This window comes from Alexandromys fortis, unplaced genomic scaffold, assembly GCF_014885135.2.
Source record: "Alexandromys fortis isolate MF-2015 unplaced genomic scaffold, M_Fortis_MF-2015_v1.1 scaffold_24, whole genome shotgun sequence".
Taxonomy (NCBI): Eukaryota; Metazoa; Chordata; class Mammalia; order Rodentia; family Cricetidae; genus Alexandromys; species Alexandromys fortis.
The window spans coordinates 8485853-8508659 of NW_026067906.1; the positions used below are offsets into that span (position 1 = coordinate 8485853).

The 22807-nt window shown below is 38.8% G+C and overlaps 1 protein-coding gene across 4 annotated transcripts in view; it reads right to left on the bottom strand.

Annotated features, from left to right (window-relative positions):
* Positions 1-17592, bottom strand: part of Otogl (otogelin like) — a 121477-nt gene extending 103885 nt beyond the window's left edge. For 2 of the 4 annotated variants that reach the window (XM_050135533.1, XM_050135530.1), the window contains exons 1-9: positions 17514-17592; positions 16470-16509; positions 15424-15472; positions 12491-12557; positions 10774-10872; positions 8901-9055; positions 7752-7873; positions 5395-5600; positions 235-362 (exon numbers count right to left, since the gene is read on the bottom strand). In XM_050135533.1, coding sequence (XP_049991490.1) covers positions 235-362; positions 5395-5600; positions 7752-7873; positions 8901-9055; positions 10774-10872; positions 12491-12557; positions 15424-15472; positions 16470-16509; positions 17514-17592 — 945 coding nt within the window. The remainder of the gene's footprint in view (positions 1-234; positions 363-5394; positions 5601-7751; positions 7874-8900; positions 9056-10773; positions 10873-12490; positions 12558-15423; positions 15473-16469; positions 16510-17513) is intronic. The other 2 variants (XM_050135532.1, XM_050135531.1) reach the window with 1 other exon arrangement.
* Between the last annotated feature and the right edge of the window lie 5215 nt (positions 17593-22807).

The following is a 22807-nucleotide window of genomic DNA, read 5'->3' on the forward strand; positions in this document are numbered from 1 at the left end:
ATCAAATGTAATAAACAATTTTCAAGCTATGTATTTTTTTAATTATGGCATCGATGGATTCCATTATAGCCACTCTTTCTGAAATGAATGTGAAACCATTCCATTTTGCAATTCCATGATCTGAATTCAGTAATTTAATTATACTGCATTTGCACTAAAATGCCTAATGCTAAATACCCAAAAAAAGATTTCGATTAAGTCCAACATGCTCAATTCTGGGGGTATCAAACTTACCTCAAATGCTGGCATTCCACTGGAACATGGATTTGGAAAGTCTGAGGGAGTGGGTATACATTTAGGGTCATCTAGAGTTTGCACCATCCAGCTGTTTGCAAACGTAGCAATGTCTTCTGTGTAGTCCTCTATTGGAAACAACATAAACGGTGTTGTATCAGACTATATGGGAGGCATTTTCACAAACCTTATTAAAACTGTTCTTCAGAGATGAGGAAGAGGTCTCAGCCTATAAGTGTTTGCCACACTCCAGCCTGGGAGCCTGAGTTTGATAACCAGGACCCGTGTAAACATGTGGCGCAAAGCACAGTGGTGCACACTTGTAATTCTAATGCTAGGGAGGATGAGAAAAAGAGATCCCTATGGCACACTGGCCAGAATGTTAAGAACACTTGTTGAGTTCCAAGACAGTGAGAGATGTGTTTTAAAGGAGGTGCATGATGTTCCTGGGAATGAAACATGATGCTGTCCTCTGGTCTCCACAGGTAAATGCATACATGTGCACACATACACATCTATCTGTGCATGAACGTGCACACAGATGAACACACACACAAACACAGACACACATATTTTTTAAAGTCCTCTTTTATTTTGAGAGTAAACAACAACAGGTTAAAAAATGTACTGAAACCATAAAAACGTTTCAGAAAACACCCCTATAGGCAATGAAAGACTAGAAAAGAACCCAAAGAAAATAATACTAAGAAGTGAACCTATTTCACCTAAATATGATGAACAATAGGTTGAACATGCTTTAACCAGATTCTAGAATTAAAAAGTCTATCTGACCCCAGAATAATTAAGAGGCAAGATTTAGTAGTTCATATATGATTCAACAGGTAATTCACAGCCTGCAACAGGTAAGGCTTAAGTGTGTCACCACTGGGCCTTTGAATAAGTTCAAGACAAGATACAGAAATTAATCCTGCTCCATATTCAGACAAAAGCTGAATCTCAAATCTCATGGGATTGGCAGAAACAACTAAGAAAGAAAAATTCAGATTGGAGCTTTGGTTTTCTGCCGTCCAGACTTGATGGCCACGGGTCAGCCGTGGGTGGCAATAACTGTACTAATTAATCCAAATCTCTAGTGAAATGTTGCCCCATTTTTCCTGACCAATTTAAGATAGGGAAGCTAATATTTGTGGATTACTAGCAAACTCCGGTTAAATTCATTGTTTACAGGAATTTTTGCTTCTTATATTACATTCCAAGCTTGCTTATAACCTAGAAGATTGCACAGGGTGGGCACCTGCCATTCCCACCTCATGCCTCCCGACTCATCCTCCCGCTGAAGCTCTTACACAATTCTTTCCAACCACCAGGTTTGGGGGGCTGCTCATTCGCAACTCAGGGCCCAAGATTTCATGGGCCTCCTGCTCCTCCTCCTCCTCCAAAACCTCTCTTCTTGGATGTTAAGCATGAAGACTTCCAGCTCAGTTTTTCCTGGCGACTAGTGAGTTCAAGGTCCAGCTAGGTAATTTAATGAGAGTCAGTCTCAAAAGGAAAAGAAGGCCAAGGGTGTAGCATAGGGAGAAGTCCCAATTCCTGCTATTGTAAAAGTGAACAAATTTTAAAAACACTCTTACACCAGTTTCCTCTCTTCATTTAGGGCTCATTGAATGTGACCTTCTGAAAACAAGTTCTAGATCACTGCCAACAAACATTGTTCTATTGTTCTTATCTCATTTCCCACTTTCCATCAAAGCTACTATTTCTCCCAAAGATTATATTTTAATTGTTCTCCTTATTTATTTTACTTTCTATAGCAATAAATGAGACCAGCTTCACTGTTTTGTTCTTGTATCCTTAGTTTAATATCTAACATAAAGCAATGCTCAAAATATATTTACCAAATAAACAAATGAAAAATATAGATGAATGTTCAATATTTACTGAATTACATTCTTCATCTTACAATAATGTCTTGCCTTTTTCATGATCTCTGGAATTGCTGGAAACATTATACACAGAACAAAACCTGTTGTAAAAGACTTATCTTAAAGTGGAAAAATTGATGACCTCCTTAAGTCAAGCTATAGCCATATTTCATTTCAGAATACCATTTTTTCGTGGTCTGAAGAATAAAAATATTTTCAAAAGTCCCAATTATTTCAACCTTTTATATTACATTGCGTTAGTAAGAAAGTTGTATATGCTGTGTGTTGTAAGATTTTAAATCCATATCTGTTAGTTCAGGAGCAGATTAAACCAGAATTACAATGCCTCCTGTGGAAGATGCTGAAAGTAAAATTATTCACTGAGCACATCAAGACACTTTGATAGTGAAGAAGCACTATTAGTTTTCAAGTTGGAAACATGAGAGTAGACCAGGACCTTTATGTTGATGTGAAGCAAGACCAAGACATAACCTGGGAAGACGGAATTCTCAACTGAACAAAAAATTAAATTCTTCTCCCTTGCACGGAAATTTGAAAATGCTTCATTTCTTTGTGAGGTCATGTTTGAAAGATAAGTAGGAGTGCAAAGAGAAATACAGTTTTATTTCTCTTGGGAATCTGCATATTCAATAGTATTCCAGCAAACTATGCAACTCTTGATCTGACCAGCAAAGGGCATGCTGACTTTCAAGCAAACACTAGAGCCAAAGATGACACGCTCACCTCTGGAAATTACCTTGAATTTGACCAAGGAGAAGAAATAGAAGAGTAGATTCATTTTATGTCCCTACAAGTTAATTTAAATGAGATTTCTTTAATAATCCCACCTGAGACAATTGCCATCTCTGGGCTTCTTGCATGGTCATTCAAGAGTCTTTCGACTTCACTGTCAACAGCTCAGCACTAACTCAGTTTCCACTTTGCCAATCTTCCCGCTGCTCATCACCTAATAGGCTGTTGTTTGGTACCTTCACTTACTTCACTGCCAAAAACCACTCTGTCCCACAGCTCCTGAGCAGAAGCCCAGCCCATCTTCCTGCACAAAGATACCCAGCCCATCTTCCTGCACAAAGATGCCCAGCCCACCTTCCTGCACACAGATGCTCAACCCATCTTCCTGCGCACGGATGCCCAACCCATCTTCCTGCACACAGATTCTCAGCCAACCTTTCTGCACACAGATGCTCAACCCATCTTCCTGCGCACGGATGCCCAACCCATCTTCCAGCACACAGATTCTCAGCCCATCTTCCTGCACACAGATGCTCAGCCAATCTTTCTGCACACAGATGCTCAGCCCATCTTCCTGCACACAGATGCTCAACCCATCTTCCTGCACACAGATATCCAGCCCATCTCCCTGCCCCTAACAAGAGCACTGCATATGAATGCCTATCCTGTCTTCCTATCCCTAACAAGAGTAGATCTTGTCCTCCATCTTCACCTCCACACCAGGCTCCTGGATGTCGTGATGGATGCCAATCAAAGCCATCTTGTCCAACTCCCATACTAATAACTGAACTGATTTTTATGTTTTTCACGAAAATTTGATTATGAGGAAAATTAATCACAAACTGCCATTTGATTGACTCCGTGTTAGTTCCAAATACTCCTTCCTAACAGTCTCCAGATTCCAAATCTGTAAACCTTTTCATTACCAGCCCTCAATGGATAAAAGTGACCATTCCCCAGTGTTCCTCATCCTGTGCGTTCATATTGAACTCACAGACTCCTGAGCACCTCTGTTTCCATTTTCTCATTAGATACTCACAGACTGGGAGGCACCGGGGGTTGTTTTCTTTATTCCTATTCTACATATTAGGAAATTGACCCAGCGGAGCTAGGCTCTCTACTCTAGTTCTTGGTGAACTAGCCCTGATGATAAGTTACCCACATAGTGTGAGTAAATGTTTGCATTTTACTAAGGGCTTGTAAAAGACATACAAAGACATATTTCTATGGCTGTGAGACACTAGAGACAATTACAAAGGACATGAACTGAACGAAGTGGTCTCTGTGTGATGGGAAATCTACATGCCAGCAGGAACTGTCTCACTTTATCCTTGTCGCCCTATGAAAATAAATGTTATCGCAACATTGAAATTAAAAAATGCAATAAATAGTAAAGCAGAATTTTTATTCCACATTCTGACTTGTAGAATACATGCTCTGAAATATTCTTTTAACACCCATTAAAGTACAATAAATAGACAACTGCCATTAACTTTGTAATGCAAAACAAGCAATATCATATAGCAAATTGTGGTTTAAATGCAGTTGTTTGCAGTTAATAACATCTATTCCAAATCTCAGAGAATCAACTTAAAGCTGCATTATGCTGGAGGTTGTGACGTTGTTCGAAAATTAAAAATTTTATATTCTAAAAACCTTACCAGATGATATGAGGGATAGGAATAATGTTGCTATCTGGCCATATTAAACATTACAACAGATGATAAAGTATATTTTTGTTATTACTTATTACTCTATAAGTTCAGAATTACTGTGTTCCTCTTTTACAGCAATGGAAAGATTCAATGATCCAATCTCAGGCGTATGTAAGAGTGGAAGCAAGGTACAAGGTCAGGTCTCCTGGTACTAAGAACAATATTCTCTTTTATTTAGCTTCTTTATGTGTACTTGAATCATGCTATGGCCTGTGCTCTTACCCCTCAGTAGTCTGTAAACAGAAGTAGACTCCATTACTAGTGACTCACTGAGGTGAGTTTCATGCCTTAGACACAGTGACTGACTAGGAAGGTATATAAAACTTTTCCCAGGTGCTATGCAAAGTGGCTAAGCCTGACTTCATTTCATCGTATTTACAAAACTATCATTTGGAAGTCATTTAATTTATTACTGTTAAGACTGAATACAAAATAGCTTTTCTCCTAAAGTAAATGCATTCAAATCGAAAGGTTTAAATCACTAGACTATGAACTCCAAGGATGGGGAATTCCACATTTTGGTCACTGCTGCTCCCCAGTCCCCATGGCAGTGTATATATTATCCCTCAAACTCCTGAAACCAGCTAAATGTTCAGTTAACATTTGCTATGTGAGCAAGTCCTGCATCTCAACCTAGCAAATGTCAAGTAATCAGGAAATGTTTGGAATCATTAGAGTAGACAGATGGTAGCCAGGGATTTTCTACAATTGGTCAAGTCTTCTGACTACTAACTGCTATTGGCCAAAGGGAGAGGACTGTAAAGAGAACACCCCTTCTCCCACCCCTTTCTCGTGCTCCATCTTCTTACCTTCCTGAATCATGAAGTCATCCGACTGAATGCCATTGTAGTTTGCACACAAGCCACAGGACTTCCCTCTGTGCTCCTCGGACAGTTTGAGGTAAACTCCCGATATTCCATCCCAGGCCAATGAGAAGCCAAAGCTAGTTTTCACCAGAATGTAGTCAGCTAGCTTCTCGATGTATACCTGGCCAACTGTCTGAGGCAGAGATAAGCTGAAAAAAAAAAAAAAAAACAGAACAGTCTAATATCTGAACCACGACCAAGTTATAGTTACACATACCAGATTCTCACGACAATTTAGGCGACAGAGAATTTTTACAGAGTTACTGAATGAGCTATACAGTGAGATCCCCAAAAGTTTAAATATATGGGAAACCTCAACATTGTTGACAAGTTTAATATTTAAATTAAGACAATGAAGATGCCACTGATATAGAATTAATACTTATAACTTAGTGGTTGTTTCAAAATCTAGCAGAAAGTTGCATATAATCTTTTCAACATGGAAAACTAACTCTATCAACATCATAGAATGAGGGTTAAAGAATACTTTTGATCTGGAAGCTAAAGGTAATCTAAAAATTAACAGTTCTAAAGTACAGACAAGCAATAGTCAAAATATGCAGGGGTCCTGGAACTCTGATTTTATTCCCAACCCAAAAGAACTAACCAAATGGGCACTGCAAAAGCAAAATGAGTCACTTGGAAAGCAAAAGAACCCTGTCCTCCTTCCATTTATAAACGAGGCCATAAAGAGCAGGTCCCAATCGTAAAATAAATTTGAGACGCTCACTTTTATGAAGGTAGTCATATCAAAATAAATTTATAAACCATGATGGAAGGCAGGCGGTTAACAGATGTAGTCACACCTTCCTCTCCAAAATTCAAATTAGTAATTTCTGTTCTAGAAAGAGCAGGACTCTGTCCAACAAAAACTGCAAAAGTAAGCAAACTATAGATAATTCCCAAAGAAACACTAATATCTCCGACCATTTACACAAAGATTTTTTTACATATAAATATTTATAGACAATAGTTACAAGAAGATAGAAATAACTATGCATTATAGCTAGAGAATAAGTGACAAGTAGAAGTGTTATGATTAAAAACTAAATGTAAAGAATTCATAGCAAAAGTCAGTATGAAACAGCAATAAAAATATTCCTTGTTTGAATTTACAAGTTTATAAAAGATCTGTATTTTAAAATAATGGATCATATTTTATAAGCATATTTTACACTAATGGGGTGCTAAATCATGGGAGGTGTAGTTCTGGGGAGGGGAATTTTGCTGTGTTTAACTGCCAGCCACGTCTGTCTGCCAGCTCTCTTTTTTCTGTAAATTTAATTAAATATGTATTTTTAAAAGAAAAACATAGCTACCTCTAACTCCTTGATGTTTATGACACAGAAGGTTGCTGATATATGGCAAGACCTTGCATCAAGAGGAAAAGGCATCAAAAATTAAATAACCACCAAATATGGTGAAGGCTGCTCTTGTTTGCAGGACTGAAACAATGTTCCCTGAGGCTCACCTTTTTACAGTGCTGCTCCTGCCTCTGGCTGACTCTACATGGAGGAAAAGCAACATCACCGTCCTACCCTGGAAGGAATCCCATGGTTCACACACCTAACAGTGAGTTCTGAAGGATGGATAAAACTGTTCCATCTCACTATTTACTTTCTCTGGCCAAGCTGAGCTAGGAAATGTTCTAAACTGGATGTCTTTGTAATTATTTAGATCAGAAAGGAAATTGTTCCCTATGATTCCCTGTTCTAACTGTATGAAATCTCCATCTAACATAAACATCCCCTTCCCTACAACTCTCAGGTCACGCTGTTGGCAGGCAGGAAGCCACTGTAGCTGCTCTGATCTATCAACAAGGACAATTATTTACTGGCTCAGAGTCTTTGTCAAGGCTTCGATGGAAACTCGCAAGTGACGCTCAAGACTCATTCTCGTAGACTTGGGAGGACTTCCAGAATCCTTCCCAAGAAAAAAATAAAGTCAGTTTTTGTATCATGTTCTGTGAAGGGAAAGAGAAAATATTGAAGAGGCCCAAAGTAATCAGAATTAAATGATATAGAGACATTTCTTGATTGTGCCCTCAGGAGAACATGTTCAATCCTAGGAGCACCTTTGCAAATATATCTGCATCATGAATACGAGGCTGTGGACCAGCTAGATTCCCAGCTGCCTGGTGGGCTCCAGTGCCACAAAAGGTGTGATGTCTTTCTGACACTACTGCACAAGTCAACCGAAGAGCAAACCCTCTATTCCACCACTCCCTTCAAGTCTGAGACCTCGGAACTGTCAAGCAACCTCTGGTGTCATTTGCACAGATCATATTTTTCTCGTCTTACCTGATGCCATTCATTTTTATTTCGTGACCATAAATTCTAATTTCTTCTTGGTTCGAAAAGAATAGGCTGATGGAACGATAGCAAGAATACACAGCACCAAGGCACTTTGGGCTGTTGTGGACCTGGAAGGGAGAAAAACACAAAGGAAATCATGGAAAACAACCGCAAGTATCCACATGGGCAATGAAAATCGTGGAACATCGTTACAACTTGCAGCATCACAGGCCCCACGACACCCTACAAAGTAAGAACTACTCTTACACTCAGGGTTTTTGGGAGGAAAATAATATTTGCCTCAAAAATGGAGCAATACAATTTTATAAAATGCAAGTTATTCAGGACATTTGTGTGCTCACCTTAGCTTCCATATGTTAGATAATAATATTCTGAAGCTATATGATATATACTGTGAAAAATTAGTTTGACAAAAGAATCATAAACACCACAAGGAAACACATTTGGAGTATCTATGCCCCGTTAGGGCATCTATGGACTATCATGGGAGAATGTTAAATGGAGTTCAATAGCAAGCAATATTTATAGGCTGACAAAGTGAATATGACTTCGCTTAAAATAAAAATTGATTCTCTTTATTCCCAAATGCTTTAGAAAAAAAAGAAACCATTTAAATAATAAATTTCTACTTCAGACATTAGGAAGAATTTTTGGAGTCAAGGATCCAAACCAGGGCTTTGTGCATACTAAAAATTTGCCATACCAATGAGCTACATTCCTTAACCCAGGAGGGGCAGTTAAAAAAACGCGAAAACAAGTGGACATCTCAAGTCAAAATAGCAAGGAGAGAGAAAATATAAATAATATTATTAATATCTGACCTTACCTTCTTCCAAATTACCAACAAAAAAAACCATATCAGGGATACTGATGAGAGTAGCTATGGTAATCAGCATATATTTCTCTACAGCCTGTAAGATACCCTCTCATGGATTCAGTCCCTGTTGCTAGCACGCCAGACATCATCTTAATAGAATTACACTAATATGGCCACAAAATTGGACCATTCCATTAAGAGTAAGTCCCTGCGTGTTCTATAATTATTGTCCATTACTCATCATTTGTCCAATACTTTTATAATACATTATTTTCCAGAGGTAATTTTTTAATTGATAAAATTTGAGTACTACCTACCCATACAGTATACCGAGGCTCCAAATTACCACAGTCCTTTGCAAATATATAAGAGCAGCTTCCTGGGAAATAGTAGTAGATCCCATCAAATGTTTCAAAGTGATACTGTCCCCAGGTTTTGCAAATGCCATCTCTGCCACTTCCCATGTTTGGGACTAAAAAGAAATTGAATAATATTTAGGATTACTAGTGTAAAATAAATAAATAACATTAGTGTAAAATAAATCACAGCTTTCTCAAAATGTTCAGTCACGATAAGTCATTGTAATAATTTTCACTGAAAAAAGTGTTTTTCCCCAATTGGGTAGTCCATGGTACAGGAAGAAACAAGTGGCATTGAAGTATCAGCTGCTCTTAAAACTACCCAACTCGTTAAGAAAACCCAGTCTCTGAGTTGCTATGAAGAAAAGACTTATTTTTTTTATTATTGTAAGAGAAGGATTGAGGGGGGGAAGGAATACTAAGGAAGGCAATACAAAAGAAGACGGTGATGTCGGCAAGGCAAACGAGTGACTCAGAAGAGAATGAAAGGTCACCACGGAGTATCCCAGAGCAGCATGGACAGCAGCAGAATCCCACAGCCTCCATAATTCTTTCAAAAATGTCTTTATGGTATCCAGAGAGAAAATTAATGATGGCAAAAAAAAAAACATGTTTATATGCCTGGAAAATGGAGCTGGAGGCATTGCTCATTTCATTTCCTGGAATCGTGAAAATGATGATCTCAAACTGGTGAAATTTCAAGCAATATTTATTTTAAATCAAAAGACATCTATTAGGATTATGTCTCTCCTCTAGATAAACTTCTACTCCATTTTATTTTTATTTATGTTATGTATTATCCTTGGTGTTTTTGTTGTAGGTGTGGGGTGTATAAGGCCACATTGTTTCAAAGCAAGCAGGTGTCTGAGGACCATTTTGTGGAGTTGCTTCTCTCCTTCTACCTAAGAATATGTGGGTTCCGGGGATAAAACTCCCCGCATCACACTTGGCAACAAGGCGATTCTTTGCTGAGTCATCTCACAGACCCTTCATATTTTTATATTCTAAATGATTCACTTTATAATAACGTAAAAAGCAGTGATGTTTGCTAAAAAGTAGCTTGGTGAATTGTTATATACACCAAGGCAAACAGAAACATAAGGGCCAGTGTTTAGTGTCTCCTCCTTTTTGAAACATTTACCTAAATTTATCAGCTCCATCCAACTTTGGTCCACTCAGGGAAAGACATTGATGGGTTCATTTTGCTGGCTATCATCCCTGGCAGTGCATTCTACATTCCACGCTTTCCTCGAGGGCACTCATGTTTAAGGATGGCTTACCTCTTACACACCACTAGTTGACGAAGCATGTCTGTATTCCTCAAAATACACTTTGTTTTATGCCTAGCATATAATCTTCCAAATGGTAAAATATTGGTTAACATCTGTTGATAATCATTAATATAAGATCCCCCCTTAGACATTATGGATAAAAATATTTTAAAAAGAAAAACGATCTCCATACCTGATAAACTCTCAGTACTATTTCTAGTCTATATACGGAATATCCAACTTATTAAATAAGAAGAAGAGAAGCTTGCGGTGAAATATACTGAGGAAGAGCTACACATAAATGAAAAGATGGTCCTACGGGTTAGTGCAACGGAAAGGAGAAAAAAAATACTCGAGGAAACAGAGATCAGTGGGAAGGGAAAGCGCATACAGCTATGCTCTTTTACAGCGTTTCTGAATTCCTTCAAATTGATGAAAATAAACTTGGAGCTGTCTAGTTAATGTCCCAAATCCCAGGGGACGAACGCTTCCAAGCAAATCATGACTTAATGTTCTCTTTCATATCCCATAATTCTGTCATAAATATCCCTGAAACTTACCAATCTGGCACCTTGTCCCAAGAGCTTGGAATATTTGACAGTCACACGTACCAGTCTTAGAACAGAAAGCCCCGTTAAGGCATTCATGAGGACAAGAACCTGAGGGACAAAACAATAACTTATCTTCTGGCACGGATCAAGCTCATATAAACACAATATGTCATGATTTAGCTCAGACTAACTGTAACACTATTAACTTAAACAGAACCCTGGGCCTTTTGCCTTGTGGTGCATAAGAATTAAGCCATCAAATCTCTATCTATTCATTTCATTATGTGTCCTGTGAAGCAAGAGAGACAGGCTTTTGCATCCCAAAAGTACTTTGCGAGGAGAGGTTAGCTTCCTTCGAGCAATCCAAAGGTCAAGTCCCCATGTAAGGAATCCCTGTCCCAGATGATGAGAAGCAGAAATACCCAAGGCGGAGATGATGCCCTGTACTGAGTTTGGAATGCATCCCACCAGTACTTTCTCCCGGAGCAAGCGCTGTGCTGAAGAATAACTCAGACTTTGCTGCTTCAGGGAGGGCTCAAGTACAGTCTAAAATGCAGAAGGAAACACCCACCTTTGATGAGAAGGGTGTCACATGTCGTTTGGAGTTTGCCCATGAATACTGAGGCTCAGTTATAAACGACTCAGTGTTTGGGATCTGTGCTTAACAAAGATGAGGCAGAAGCAAAAATCACCTCTGATTGTCACAAAAGCAGGACTTTTTTGTGGAAAGAAAGCTTGTCCCAAATAAATAAATTAAAAAGAAGAAGCAAATTGCTATGAGTTTTTCCTAATTTCACAGGTATCTCCTGAGTGGATTTCAGAAGGCAAATGAGTCCTAAGGACCCCAGGAACACATCAGGAGTGAAGAGAATGTTTTTGAGTCACTGTGAAATGTTGCTGAAGAAGCTAGGCCTGTCTGGAAGATGGTGAAGACACTTCCCAGCTGCAATTATAAACCCAGTATGCCAACCACAAGAAAGACTCAGTCTTGCTATCATTTTTGCCCCTAAACAATCCACTGACTTCTCTACATTTCAAAGCCTTAAGCTCTCTAGGTAAATTTTAGATGAGGAAAACAAATGAACTGTTTTAACTGAAAACTATATTTCACCAAAATATAGGTAGAAATAATGTTTTTCGCAAACTTCCAAGCACTTTGGTTTTTCTTTAAGAGACACACCTACCTTTAAACTTGGTCTTGGATCAAATAGTCTTAAATTTTTTCAAATGGGTCGGTGTCTAAATATTTAAATAAACAAATATGTCTTTTTGAAAATGTATTTAAAAAGTTGCTTACTCTCCTGAAAGTAAACATCAAATTGAATCCAAAACTAATCACTATGACTTAAACATAATGATAAGAATGACTTCTGCTTCTTTACATTTGAAGCTACCATCAGCTGTCTGTGTAATGGAACTGGTAAACTGCTGAGATAAAATTCGGATGCCAGGGAGTGAAGGAACAGGCCACACTGACTCGGAGCAAGAGAAAAAGCCGCTGATACCCACCAGTGCTTTTTTTCAGTCACACTGTCATCCGCTCTGTCTAAATGTTTAGCTCCGGACATTTCTAAAAATAGTTTGGATTTGTATAGGACAGGAGCTTAAACGATTGCTATTATTACCCTCCAGTAATTGTGGAAACAATCAGAACTGATTTAATATACACCCCCCCCAAGGGATGGCCTCAGAAACCATACACAAAGGAACAAATCTCCACACTGACCTTTGATTTTACTCTCGCCCCAATTAATCGCTTCATGGAAAAAGTATCTCGGAGAGGTTGCTTCAAACTTCAAAGCAGAGAAATAAAAACACAGATTAGCTCATTTAGTTACCATATGTCAAACGTGCAGATAAAAAAATTCTGGAATGCATCGGCAAATATGGAAACGATGAAGTCAAACCAAGTGCTGACTTAATGCAGAAAGCTATCGTTGAGATCATCTCAGTGAGATAGGAAGGGTTCCCTTGGAGAGACAGTTAAAATTGGTTTCAAGCCTGCTTTCTGTCTTGTCGGTGACTTGGGCAAGATATTTGTCGTCTGTGACCTCAACTCCCCTGCTCCTACCCACGCCTATCATCCCTTTGTGAACAGAGTTCCGAAGAAGCACTGTATTTATATTAGCTGATACTTTTCATAGAAGGGTATCAGTCCTCTGACATTTCCAGATGAGGGAAGGGGAAAAGGCACAGGGTTAGTACACGAGCAGTCAGTGATGACGAGCCTGTGTACCAGACAGCGAGAACCCCACTCACAGAAATACTTCTGACTTACATTACCTCTACTTAGGCAGATTTCCCAATGTCTCCGTGTGTAAACTGGGAACACCTGCTTCAGCGTGTGGCATAACAATGCAGTAAAGAAGAGTCCTCTAATCTTTAGTGCTCGCCACAGAAGACTAGCAAGAAGGAAGCTGATATTGTTTTAAACAACCGTTATGAAATATTGTAGTGTAAGACTTATTGCAAATATTAATTTATATAATTATATAATTTATTAATCGTATAATAAATTATAGGCTATTAGAGCTAATCACTTAGAGCATTTTAGTCCAACTCAGTCCCAATTGCATATATAATGCAGGATTGTATCCTTACCAACAGCACTTTATATTTACCTGAAGACATAGACACAACCTTGCCACATGATTATCAAATTAGGTAGATGATGATGTTGCAAAAACTGGAAGGGGATGCATGATAAGAATAATGAGTGATGGGGTGTGAGGAGCAAGGTCCTTTCTTCTCTAGATTCTGATCATCCTCACATGTAAGATGCTTGATTTAAGCATTTGCCATTTCAGTATTTCTTCCTCTGTGTGTGTGTGTGTGTGTGTGTGTGTGAGAGAGAGAGAGAGAGAGAGAGAGAGAGAGAGAGAGAGAGAGAGAGAGNAATACACCAAACTACACACACACACACAAGAATCCCAAATCTCTCACTCGGGAGGCAGAGGCAGGTGGATCTCTGCGAGTTCGAGGCCAGCCTGGTCTACAAGAGCTAGTTCCAGGACAGGCACCAAAGCTACAGAGAAACCCTGTCTCGAAAAACCAAAAAAAAAAAAAAAAGAATCCCAAATCTCAACAAAAAAAAATGAATTTGTTTTGTCTTCTAAATTGTCAATAATTTATATCGTATTTATGTTCTGGAAGAGAATATTTGTTTAAGTAAAGATGTGTTACATTTGTTTGTGTTACAGAACAGTTGTTTAACTATGTAAAGATGTGTTGCTATTTCACCTTGCCTGACTAAGGCGCCTTGTTGGTCTAATAAAAAGATGAATGGCCAATAGCTAGGCAGAGGAGGAATAAACTGGGCTGGCAGGCAGAGAGAAAAGAAGAGCCAGGCAGCTGGGGGCCAGTCAGCTAGAAGCAGAAAGAGCAGAAAGGCTGGATAGCCAGTATGTGGATAAGGAAAATGAGCCTCAGGACAGCATATAGATTAATAAAAATGGTTTAATTTAAGTTTAACCGAAAAGAACTAGCTAGAAAAAAAAAAGCTAAGTTAAGGCCAGGCATTCATAATTAACAATAAGTCTCCATGTCATGATTTGGGGGCTGGCAGTAAGAGAAAGACTGCTACACATTTGTCTTCTGCATCTATTCATTTTCTTCAGTTTACTCTAATAAAATATAGCCACAAAGGATGAATGTACCAAGCAGGAAATACTTATAGTATTTCAGAGTTTGAAGAGACGGTTTACTGGTTAAGAGCACTTGCTGAATTCAGAGGAACTGGATTCAGTTACTTGTGCCCACATCAGGCGACTCAACAACCACCTGAAAGTCCAGCGCCGTGGAACCCAATGCTTCAGGCTCAGGAGCACATACTGGCATGTAGACACACATCTACCCATAAGTGAAAATAATTTCCAAAGAGAAATTGTTTGGATTTCAGGATTTGTCAAAAGTTCCCTTGAACGTTAAGACTGATAGCTACATAAATACTCAAATCATATTACTTCCCCAAAGAAAGTCTTCCCCACACTAAATCTCTAGTTTATTATCTGTCTTTCATAGAGAAATATTTCCTGAAGCCCATTTACTTGAACATTCCAACATATTTTGATGATGTGGCAATCGTGTTACTCAGTATCCCTTCTATATATAAGAAGAAGGAAGCAAAATGTTCTCAAATTTACAAGTAAGCTGCTCTTTAGAAAATAGCCATAGTTTGGATGTTTTAGAAAATACAAAAGATGTCTGTCAGTATATAAGGATATGTTCAGTGCCCTTTGGATGTATCTAATTCATGTCATCTCAGTCTTTCTCCATTTCTTCTTAGATGTGTTTGCCTTGTTGCTGCTGTCCTGCCCAATACTGTATTTAATTTTTAAGTCATTCAAAGGTTCCAGCAAGTAGATTGTATCCAATCCACATCAACACTGAAGCCTATGTGTGGGTTCCTTAGGTGGAAGAAGAGGAAGAAAAAAGTGTTTCATTCCAAACAAATCAATGAGAACCGAGGATATAGTGGAGGGTCGCAAAAAATAAAACACAATAAAAGCTGCAGAGAAACGCCTTCGCCTCATCACGCTCCTTCCTGTCTTGTTTTTAGCATTCCGTTCCCTCCACAAAGGTCTCATTGTTGATGTGACAGCAGAGGCCAAAGCGGAATGAATTCTTTCTCTGCCTCGCTCCAGCTGAGGCTTAACCTACCTGCGGTCCTAACAGAGCTCCTTTCTGTCCCTTTTCATGGAACTCACTTCTGCAAGAAAACACAAAGAACTTGTGTAGTCAGAGGCCCCTGGGCAACCTGAACAGCCTTTCCCAAGAGGGAGCTGGTGTTTGCCTCCAGATCTCCATCCCTTTATCAAAGGGGCCTTTCTTGGCTTAACATTTAAAGGACCCCCTCCCCTCTTCGAAAGAGTGAGGTTTGGGTGGTGAAGCTGTCTCATGTTACAAAATTCGGGACTGGCCCCAAATCTCACTGGGCTCTGATATACGTGGAATTTTAGGAAGGAACTTTGAGACTGAGTAACAAGCAAAATAATGTAGTATTATATCACCGAAAAACATAGTCTAGTCTCCCTAGAACTTTGTGAGTTTGTTGAAGTAAATATTTATCAAGGGGGCATTTACCTTTCCAAATGTAATATTCAAATTTCATCTGTTCCATGTCATTTAAAAGTAGCGTGATATAAAAATGTAAGGACATTTAATTGCCAGCTATCCAAATCAAACCATTAGTTCACTAAGTTACACATAACATAAGCTATGGGATTTGATATTTTTATTTTATTTTTATCAATAAAAGTATTCCTTTATAATCCAATTACTATAATTCTGCTTTTAAGCAAAGCAGTTAAAACTATTTCATTATTTATTACTAGAACCATTTTTAGTCATTTAAGCACTAAAATCAGTTTTAATTTATGTTAACAATAATACATTAGCAGTCAATAATGTATGTGAAAACGTAAAGAGACATATTACTGGATATAACTTCTTTAAATCTATGAAATGAAAGAAATGTCTCTTTGGGACCTACGGGCAGTGGACAACAGCAAGATCTTCTTACAAACAAGAAAGGAATGCCCATTCATTTCTAATGTTTGGAAATATTTCAAAGAAGAATATCTGAAGCTTTGGGTCAATTTCACTTGTTATTTAAAAAAAAAAAAACACAGACAAAGCCATCTGTTGAACTTGGCATATTCTCATTGCTTTGGAGTTTCAGAACAGAGAGACAAAGAAATACTCACTCGGATGTCTCTGTCGGGATAGATGATGTACAAACGTATCCTGCCAGAGATAAATACAGATTGGTGAGACTTCAACACACTGCTACTTCACAAATCATTTTTACCCAGATTCTAAAACGTGGATTGAGACTCACAACTAGCTATTTTATTCTTTTCAAGGACTCTGACCAGCGAAGAATCTGTGATACACCTGAGGTGAGCAACAATGCAGAAACTATAGTGACGGTCTGTGGATTTCTACAGTGGCATCACGCAAGGAAGTGAGGGCTAGGCATGGAATCGCAGAACTGTTCGCGTTCTGGCCCTGCAGCTTAGTAGTTGGCAGGCTACAGCATGCTGTAAAGCAAGCCACAAAATGATGATGGTGAACAAGCCAATCTCAGGGTCCCTCCAGCATAGCAGCTACGCCGTTCTCCTTGAGAACAAGGTGCTACTTGTTCTTAAGAGGAAGATAGCGACTTTGATGCTTCTTTCCCACTTCCGTCATTTCTTCCATTTCCCTCTAAGCTCCTAAACGTAGACTCTTTCTTAGGGATCAAGAAGTAAAAAATAGATATAAATGAATGCCATCTCCATGAAAAATTGAATAAAAAATAGTTTATAGGTAAACTTGCTATAAAAATTGAAAATTAATTCACAACCTCAAATGCTAAAGTTAGATCTCTTTGAGATTTTAATGACATGAAGCAAGTTTAAATACTTTATTCCCGTCTATCATAAAGTTACAAGTGCTTAATTAAATAAAGGAAATAATTGCAAAGTGTTTGATAGGAGTAAGTTACACTGATAGTATAATGACAAAGGCGTGATTTTAAATAGTCACTAAAGAAAATTCAAAAAGTTTCAAGAAAAGGTTTAAAATTCTCTGCATTCTTAAGAATTCAGTAAAACTGCCAGGATGTTATTTAGTACATACCTATTCTAACGACTTCAGAATGCTTGAGAACTAACTGAAAAGGAAACTATATAAATTTCAAGAGAGAATAAAGATAAATGATAAATGACCTTCACGATAAATAAAGGTCAAAACACGAAAGTCCTTACCTTGTAAGGAAAACAGCAGCACCTGAAACGAGAAAACACTCCAAGGTACCATTAAGTTGAGCTTTCTCACAATGTTCATTTCAGTGGACTCTCTCTCTCTCTCTCTCTCTCTCCCTCCCTCTCTTCCCCCCCTCTCTCTGTTTTTTCTCCCTCCCTCTCTCTCTCTCTCTCTCTCTCTTTCTCTCTCTCTCTCTCTCTCTCTCTCTCTCTCTCTCTCTCCATATATATGCATGCCTCTGTACACACACACAAAGATAAATAAATGTAATTTTAAACTTAATATACTTTATAACATTGGACTAAAGCAAATGCATGTATTTTTTTTCTTGTTCCACTCAACTCTGACCTTCTCTAAGGAAATCCCAATGACCACTTAGCACACCAGCTCCCTGACAACTCAACATCCCTTCTGTCTACGCAGGGTTGTAATGAGTTTCACTTGTATAAAGTTTCATACTCAGTTTTAGATTCAGAGCATATCTGAAGTTAGAATAGTGTACCACTTTGATAAGTGGGGCATTTTTTTCTTGTGTTATGTACATAACATCAAATAATTCATGGTGACTAAGGCTCAATAAACCACTTGAACAGAAATGCTATTTTTCACAGATCCCTGGAGACATGAAATTTCTGAATTACAAGCATGGTTATTCTTGTTTATATGTATAAAACATGACCCCTGGCACGTCAGCCACAAGTACCAACTGAACTGGAACAAAAGATACTGTTCAAATGGGAATGTGCCTCGTGCTGTTCAGAACTGTGGATAGGAATGCGATTTCAGCCCAAGTCTTGGTTGGCCTCAGTGCCTGCTGCAGGAGAATTATCGGATGAAGGACAAAGAATGTGGCAGTGGATACACACTCTCACACAACTGACGAAAGAGGACAGCCTGTTCTTTCTCCTTCCTGGTCACACCTCCACAGGAGGGTGCTCGGGACCACAGACGTGTGCCTTGCACAGGGAACGCACTGTAACACTGACGTGCCTGCCATTTATAGAAGTCTGTGCCTAGGCTTGCCTTGCTGACGTCACTACCAGCATATTTCTGCAGACAGTTATCCATCTATCAGGGCTGTTTGCTTACGGCAAAGGAATGAACCCAACGTACGTGGCCTTCCAGCCTCTTTCTAAGCAGTGCACTGCGTGACTGTGACCTCGTTGCTCCCTGTCATATTTCTCCTTTGAGACCTTAATTGACGTTAACTGATCTTGACACGCGTTCATGGGGCTACAGGAAACAGAAGGGCAAGCAAGTCTCCTGCACTTCATCCTGCCTAAAATGGACACCAAGGCAAAGCAAAGGCATCCCCTCTTGGTAACAGAGGAGAGGCATTAGCCTAACTCCTGTAGGCAGATTAAATAGATACTTACGACATACAAATGCACACTGGGCCGATTCCATCCACGGGGCTCTTCATATGCCCATTTAGGGCCCAGCTCACACTAGTTTTTCAATCTAGAGTGTTCAGTCACCAGAATGGAAGAGGCTTTTTATCTTTACCACCAGAATTTATTATAATTCATTTCTAATAAATTATACAGATGAACTTTTTGGTTAATATGCTCTACTGGCAAGCACGCCCTTCAAAATTATCGCAGAAAACTCATTTTAACTGCTACCCATAATAGACAAGAAGCTTTGTACACGAGCATTCTTCTGAGGGTTTGGTTTTTCCTCAGACATGGTATCCCTACATAGCCCAGGCTAGACTGAAACCAATCATCCTCCTACTGCGGCTTCTGAAACACAGAATTCTCCTTAAACTGAATTATTATTTCCATGGCTATTCAAGGTTATTTTTTAGGACCCCATGACAAGGAAGATGATTCCATAGATGAAGTACTTCCTATGGAAGCATAAGCATCTGCTTATGTTTCAGTCTCCAACCATCCACAGAAAATGGCAAAGCCCGGGACAATAAACTTTGGACACAGGATATGAAGAAACCAAATTATTGTGGAGCAGGAAGCTTCCTCCTGCTGGCTAGATTTCAAAGGAATGAAGGTACCAAACAGCCTGCGGGGCATAAGGGAAGTTATCTATCAATGACATGGAGATGCAAACCCTGTAAGCTACAGGCGCAGTCTCAATGACATGTCCAAATACACCAAACTACACACACACACACAAGAATCCCAAATCTCTCACTCGGGAGGCAGAGGCAGGTGGATCTCTGCGAGTTCGAGGCCAGCCTGGTCTACAAGAGCTAGTTCCAGGACAGGCACCAAAGCTACAGAGAAACCCTGTCTCGAAAAACCAAAAAAAAAAAAAAAAAAACGGGAGGCAGAGGCAGGTGGATCTCTGCGAGTTCGAGGCCAGCCTGGTCTACAAGAGCTAGTTCCAGGACAGGCACCAAAGCTACAGAGAAACCCTGTCTCGAAAAACCAAAAAAAAAAAAAAAAGAATCCCAAATCTCAACAAAAAAAAATGAATTTGTTTTGTCTTCTAAATTGTCAATAATTTATATCGTATTTATGTTCTGGAAGAGAATATTTGTTTAAGTAAAGATGTGTTACATTTGTTTGTGTTACAGAACAGTTGTTTAACTATGTAAAGATGTGTTGCTATTTCACCTTGCCTGACTAAGGCGCCTTGTTGGTCTAATAAAAAGATGAATGGCCAATAGCTAGGCAGAGGAGGAATAAACTGGGCTGGCAGGCAGAGAGAAAAGAAGAGCCAGGCAGCTGGGGGCCAGTCAGCTAGAAGCAGAAAGAGCAGAAAGGCTGGATAGCCAGTATGTGGATAAGGAAAATGAGCCTCAGGACAGCATATAGATTAATAAAAATGGTTTAATTTAAGTTTAACCGAAAAGAACTAGCTAGAAAAAAAAAAGCTAAGTTAAGGCCAGGCATTCATAATTAACAATAAGTCTCCATGTCATGATTTGGGGGCTGGCAGTAAGAGAAAGACTGCTACACATTTGTCTTCTGCATCTATTCATTTTCTTCAGTTTACTCTAATAAAATATAGCCACAAAGGATGAATGTACCAAGCAGGAAATACTTATAGTATTTCAGAGTTTGAAGAGACGGTTTACTGGTTAAGAGCACTTGCTGAATTCAGAGGAACTGGATTCAGTTACTTGTGCCCACATCAGGCGACTCAACAACCACCTGAAAGTCCAGCGCCGTGGAACCCAATGCTTCAGGCTCAGGAGCACATACTGGCATGTAGACACACATCTACCCATAAGTGAAAATAATTTCCAAAGAGAAATTGTTTGGATTTCAGGATTTGTCAAAAGTTCCCTTGAACGTTAAGACTGATAGCTACATAAATACTCAAATCATATTACTTCCCCAAAGAAAGTCTTCCCCACACTAAATCTCTAGTTTATTATCTGTCTTTCATAGAGAAATATTTCCTGAAGCCCATTTACTTGAACATTCCAACATATTTTGATGATGTGGCAATCGTGTTACTCAGTATCCCTTCTATATATAAGAAGAAGGAAGCAAAATGTTCTCAAATTTACAAGTAAGCTGCTCTTTAGAAAATAGCCATAGTTTGGATGTTTTAGAAAATACAAAAGATGTCTGTCAGTATATAAGGATATGTTCAGTGCCCTTTGGATGTATCTAATTCATGTCATCTCAGTCTTTCTCCATTTCTTCTTAGATGTGTTTGCCTTGTTGCTGCTGTCCTGCCCAATACTGTATTTAATTTTTAAGTCATTCAAAGGTTCCAGCAAGTAGATTGTATCCAATCCACATCAACACTGAAGCCTATGTGTGGGTTCCTTAGGTGGAAGAAGAGGAAGAAAAAAGTGTTTCATTCCAAACAAATCAATGAGAACCGAGGATATAGTGGAGGGTCGCAAAAAATAAAACACAATAAAAGCTGCAGAGAAACGCCTTCGCCTCATCACGCTCCTTCCTGTCTTGTTTTTAGCATTCCGTTCCCTCCACAAAGGTCTCATTGTTGATGTGACAGCAGAGGCCAAAGCGGAATGAATTCTTTCTCTGCCTCGCTCCAGCTGAGGCTTAACCTACCTGCGGTCCTAACAGAGCTCCTTTCTGTCCCTTTTCATGGAACTCACTTCTGCAAGAAAACACAAAGAACTTGTGTAGTCAGAGGCCCCTGGGCAACCTGAACAGCCTTTCCCAAGAGGGAGCTGGTGTTTGCCTCCAGATCTCCATCCCTTTATCAAAGGGGCCTTTCTTGGCTTAACATTTAAAGGACCCCCTCCCCTCTTCGAAAGAGTGAGGTTTGGGTGGTGAAGCTGTCTCATGTTACAAAATTCGGGACTGGCCCCAAATCTCACTGGGCTCTGATATACGTGGAATTTTAGGAAGGAACTTTGAGACTGAGTAACAAGCAAAATAATGTAGTATTATATCACCGAAAAACATAGTCTAGTCTCCCTAGAACTTTGTGAGTTTGTTGAAGTAAATATTTATCAAGGGGGCATTTACCTTTCCAAATGTAATATTCAAATTTCATCTGTTCCATGTCATTTAAAAGTAGCGTGATATAAAAATGTAAGGACATTTAATTGCCAGCTATCCAAATCAAACCATTAGTTCACTAAGTTACACATAACATAAGCTATGGGATTTGATATTTTTATTTTATTTTTATCAATAAAAGTATTCCTTTATAATCCAATTACTATAATTCTGCTTTTAAGCAAAGCAGTTAAAACTATTTCATTATTTATTACTAGAACCATTTTTAGTCATTTAAGCACTAAAATCAGTTTTAATTTATGTTAACAATAATACATTAGCAGTCAATAATGTATGTGAAAACGTAAAGAGACATATTACTGGATATAACTTCTTTAAATCTATGAAATGAAAGAAATGTCTCTTTGGGACCTACGGGCAGTGGACAACAGCAAGATCTTCTTACAAACAAGAAAGGAATGCCCATTCATTTCTAATGTTTGGAAATATTTCAAAGAAGAATATCTGAAGCTTTGGGTCAATTTCACTTGTTATTTAAAAAAAAAAAAACACAGACAAAGCCATCTGTTGAACTTGGCATATTCTCATTGCTTTGGAGTTTCAGAACAGAGAGACAAAGAAATACTCACTCGGATGTCTCTGTCGGGATAGATGATGTACAAACGTATCCTGCCAGAGATAAATACAGATTGGTGAGACTTCAACACACTGCTACTTCACAAATCATTTTTACCCAGATTCTAAAACGTGGATTGAGACTCACAACTAGCTATTTTATTCTTTTCAAGGACTCTGACCAGCGAAGAATCTGTGATACACCTGAGGTGAGCAACAATGCAGAAACTATAGTGACGGTCTGTGGATTTCTACAGTGGCATCAC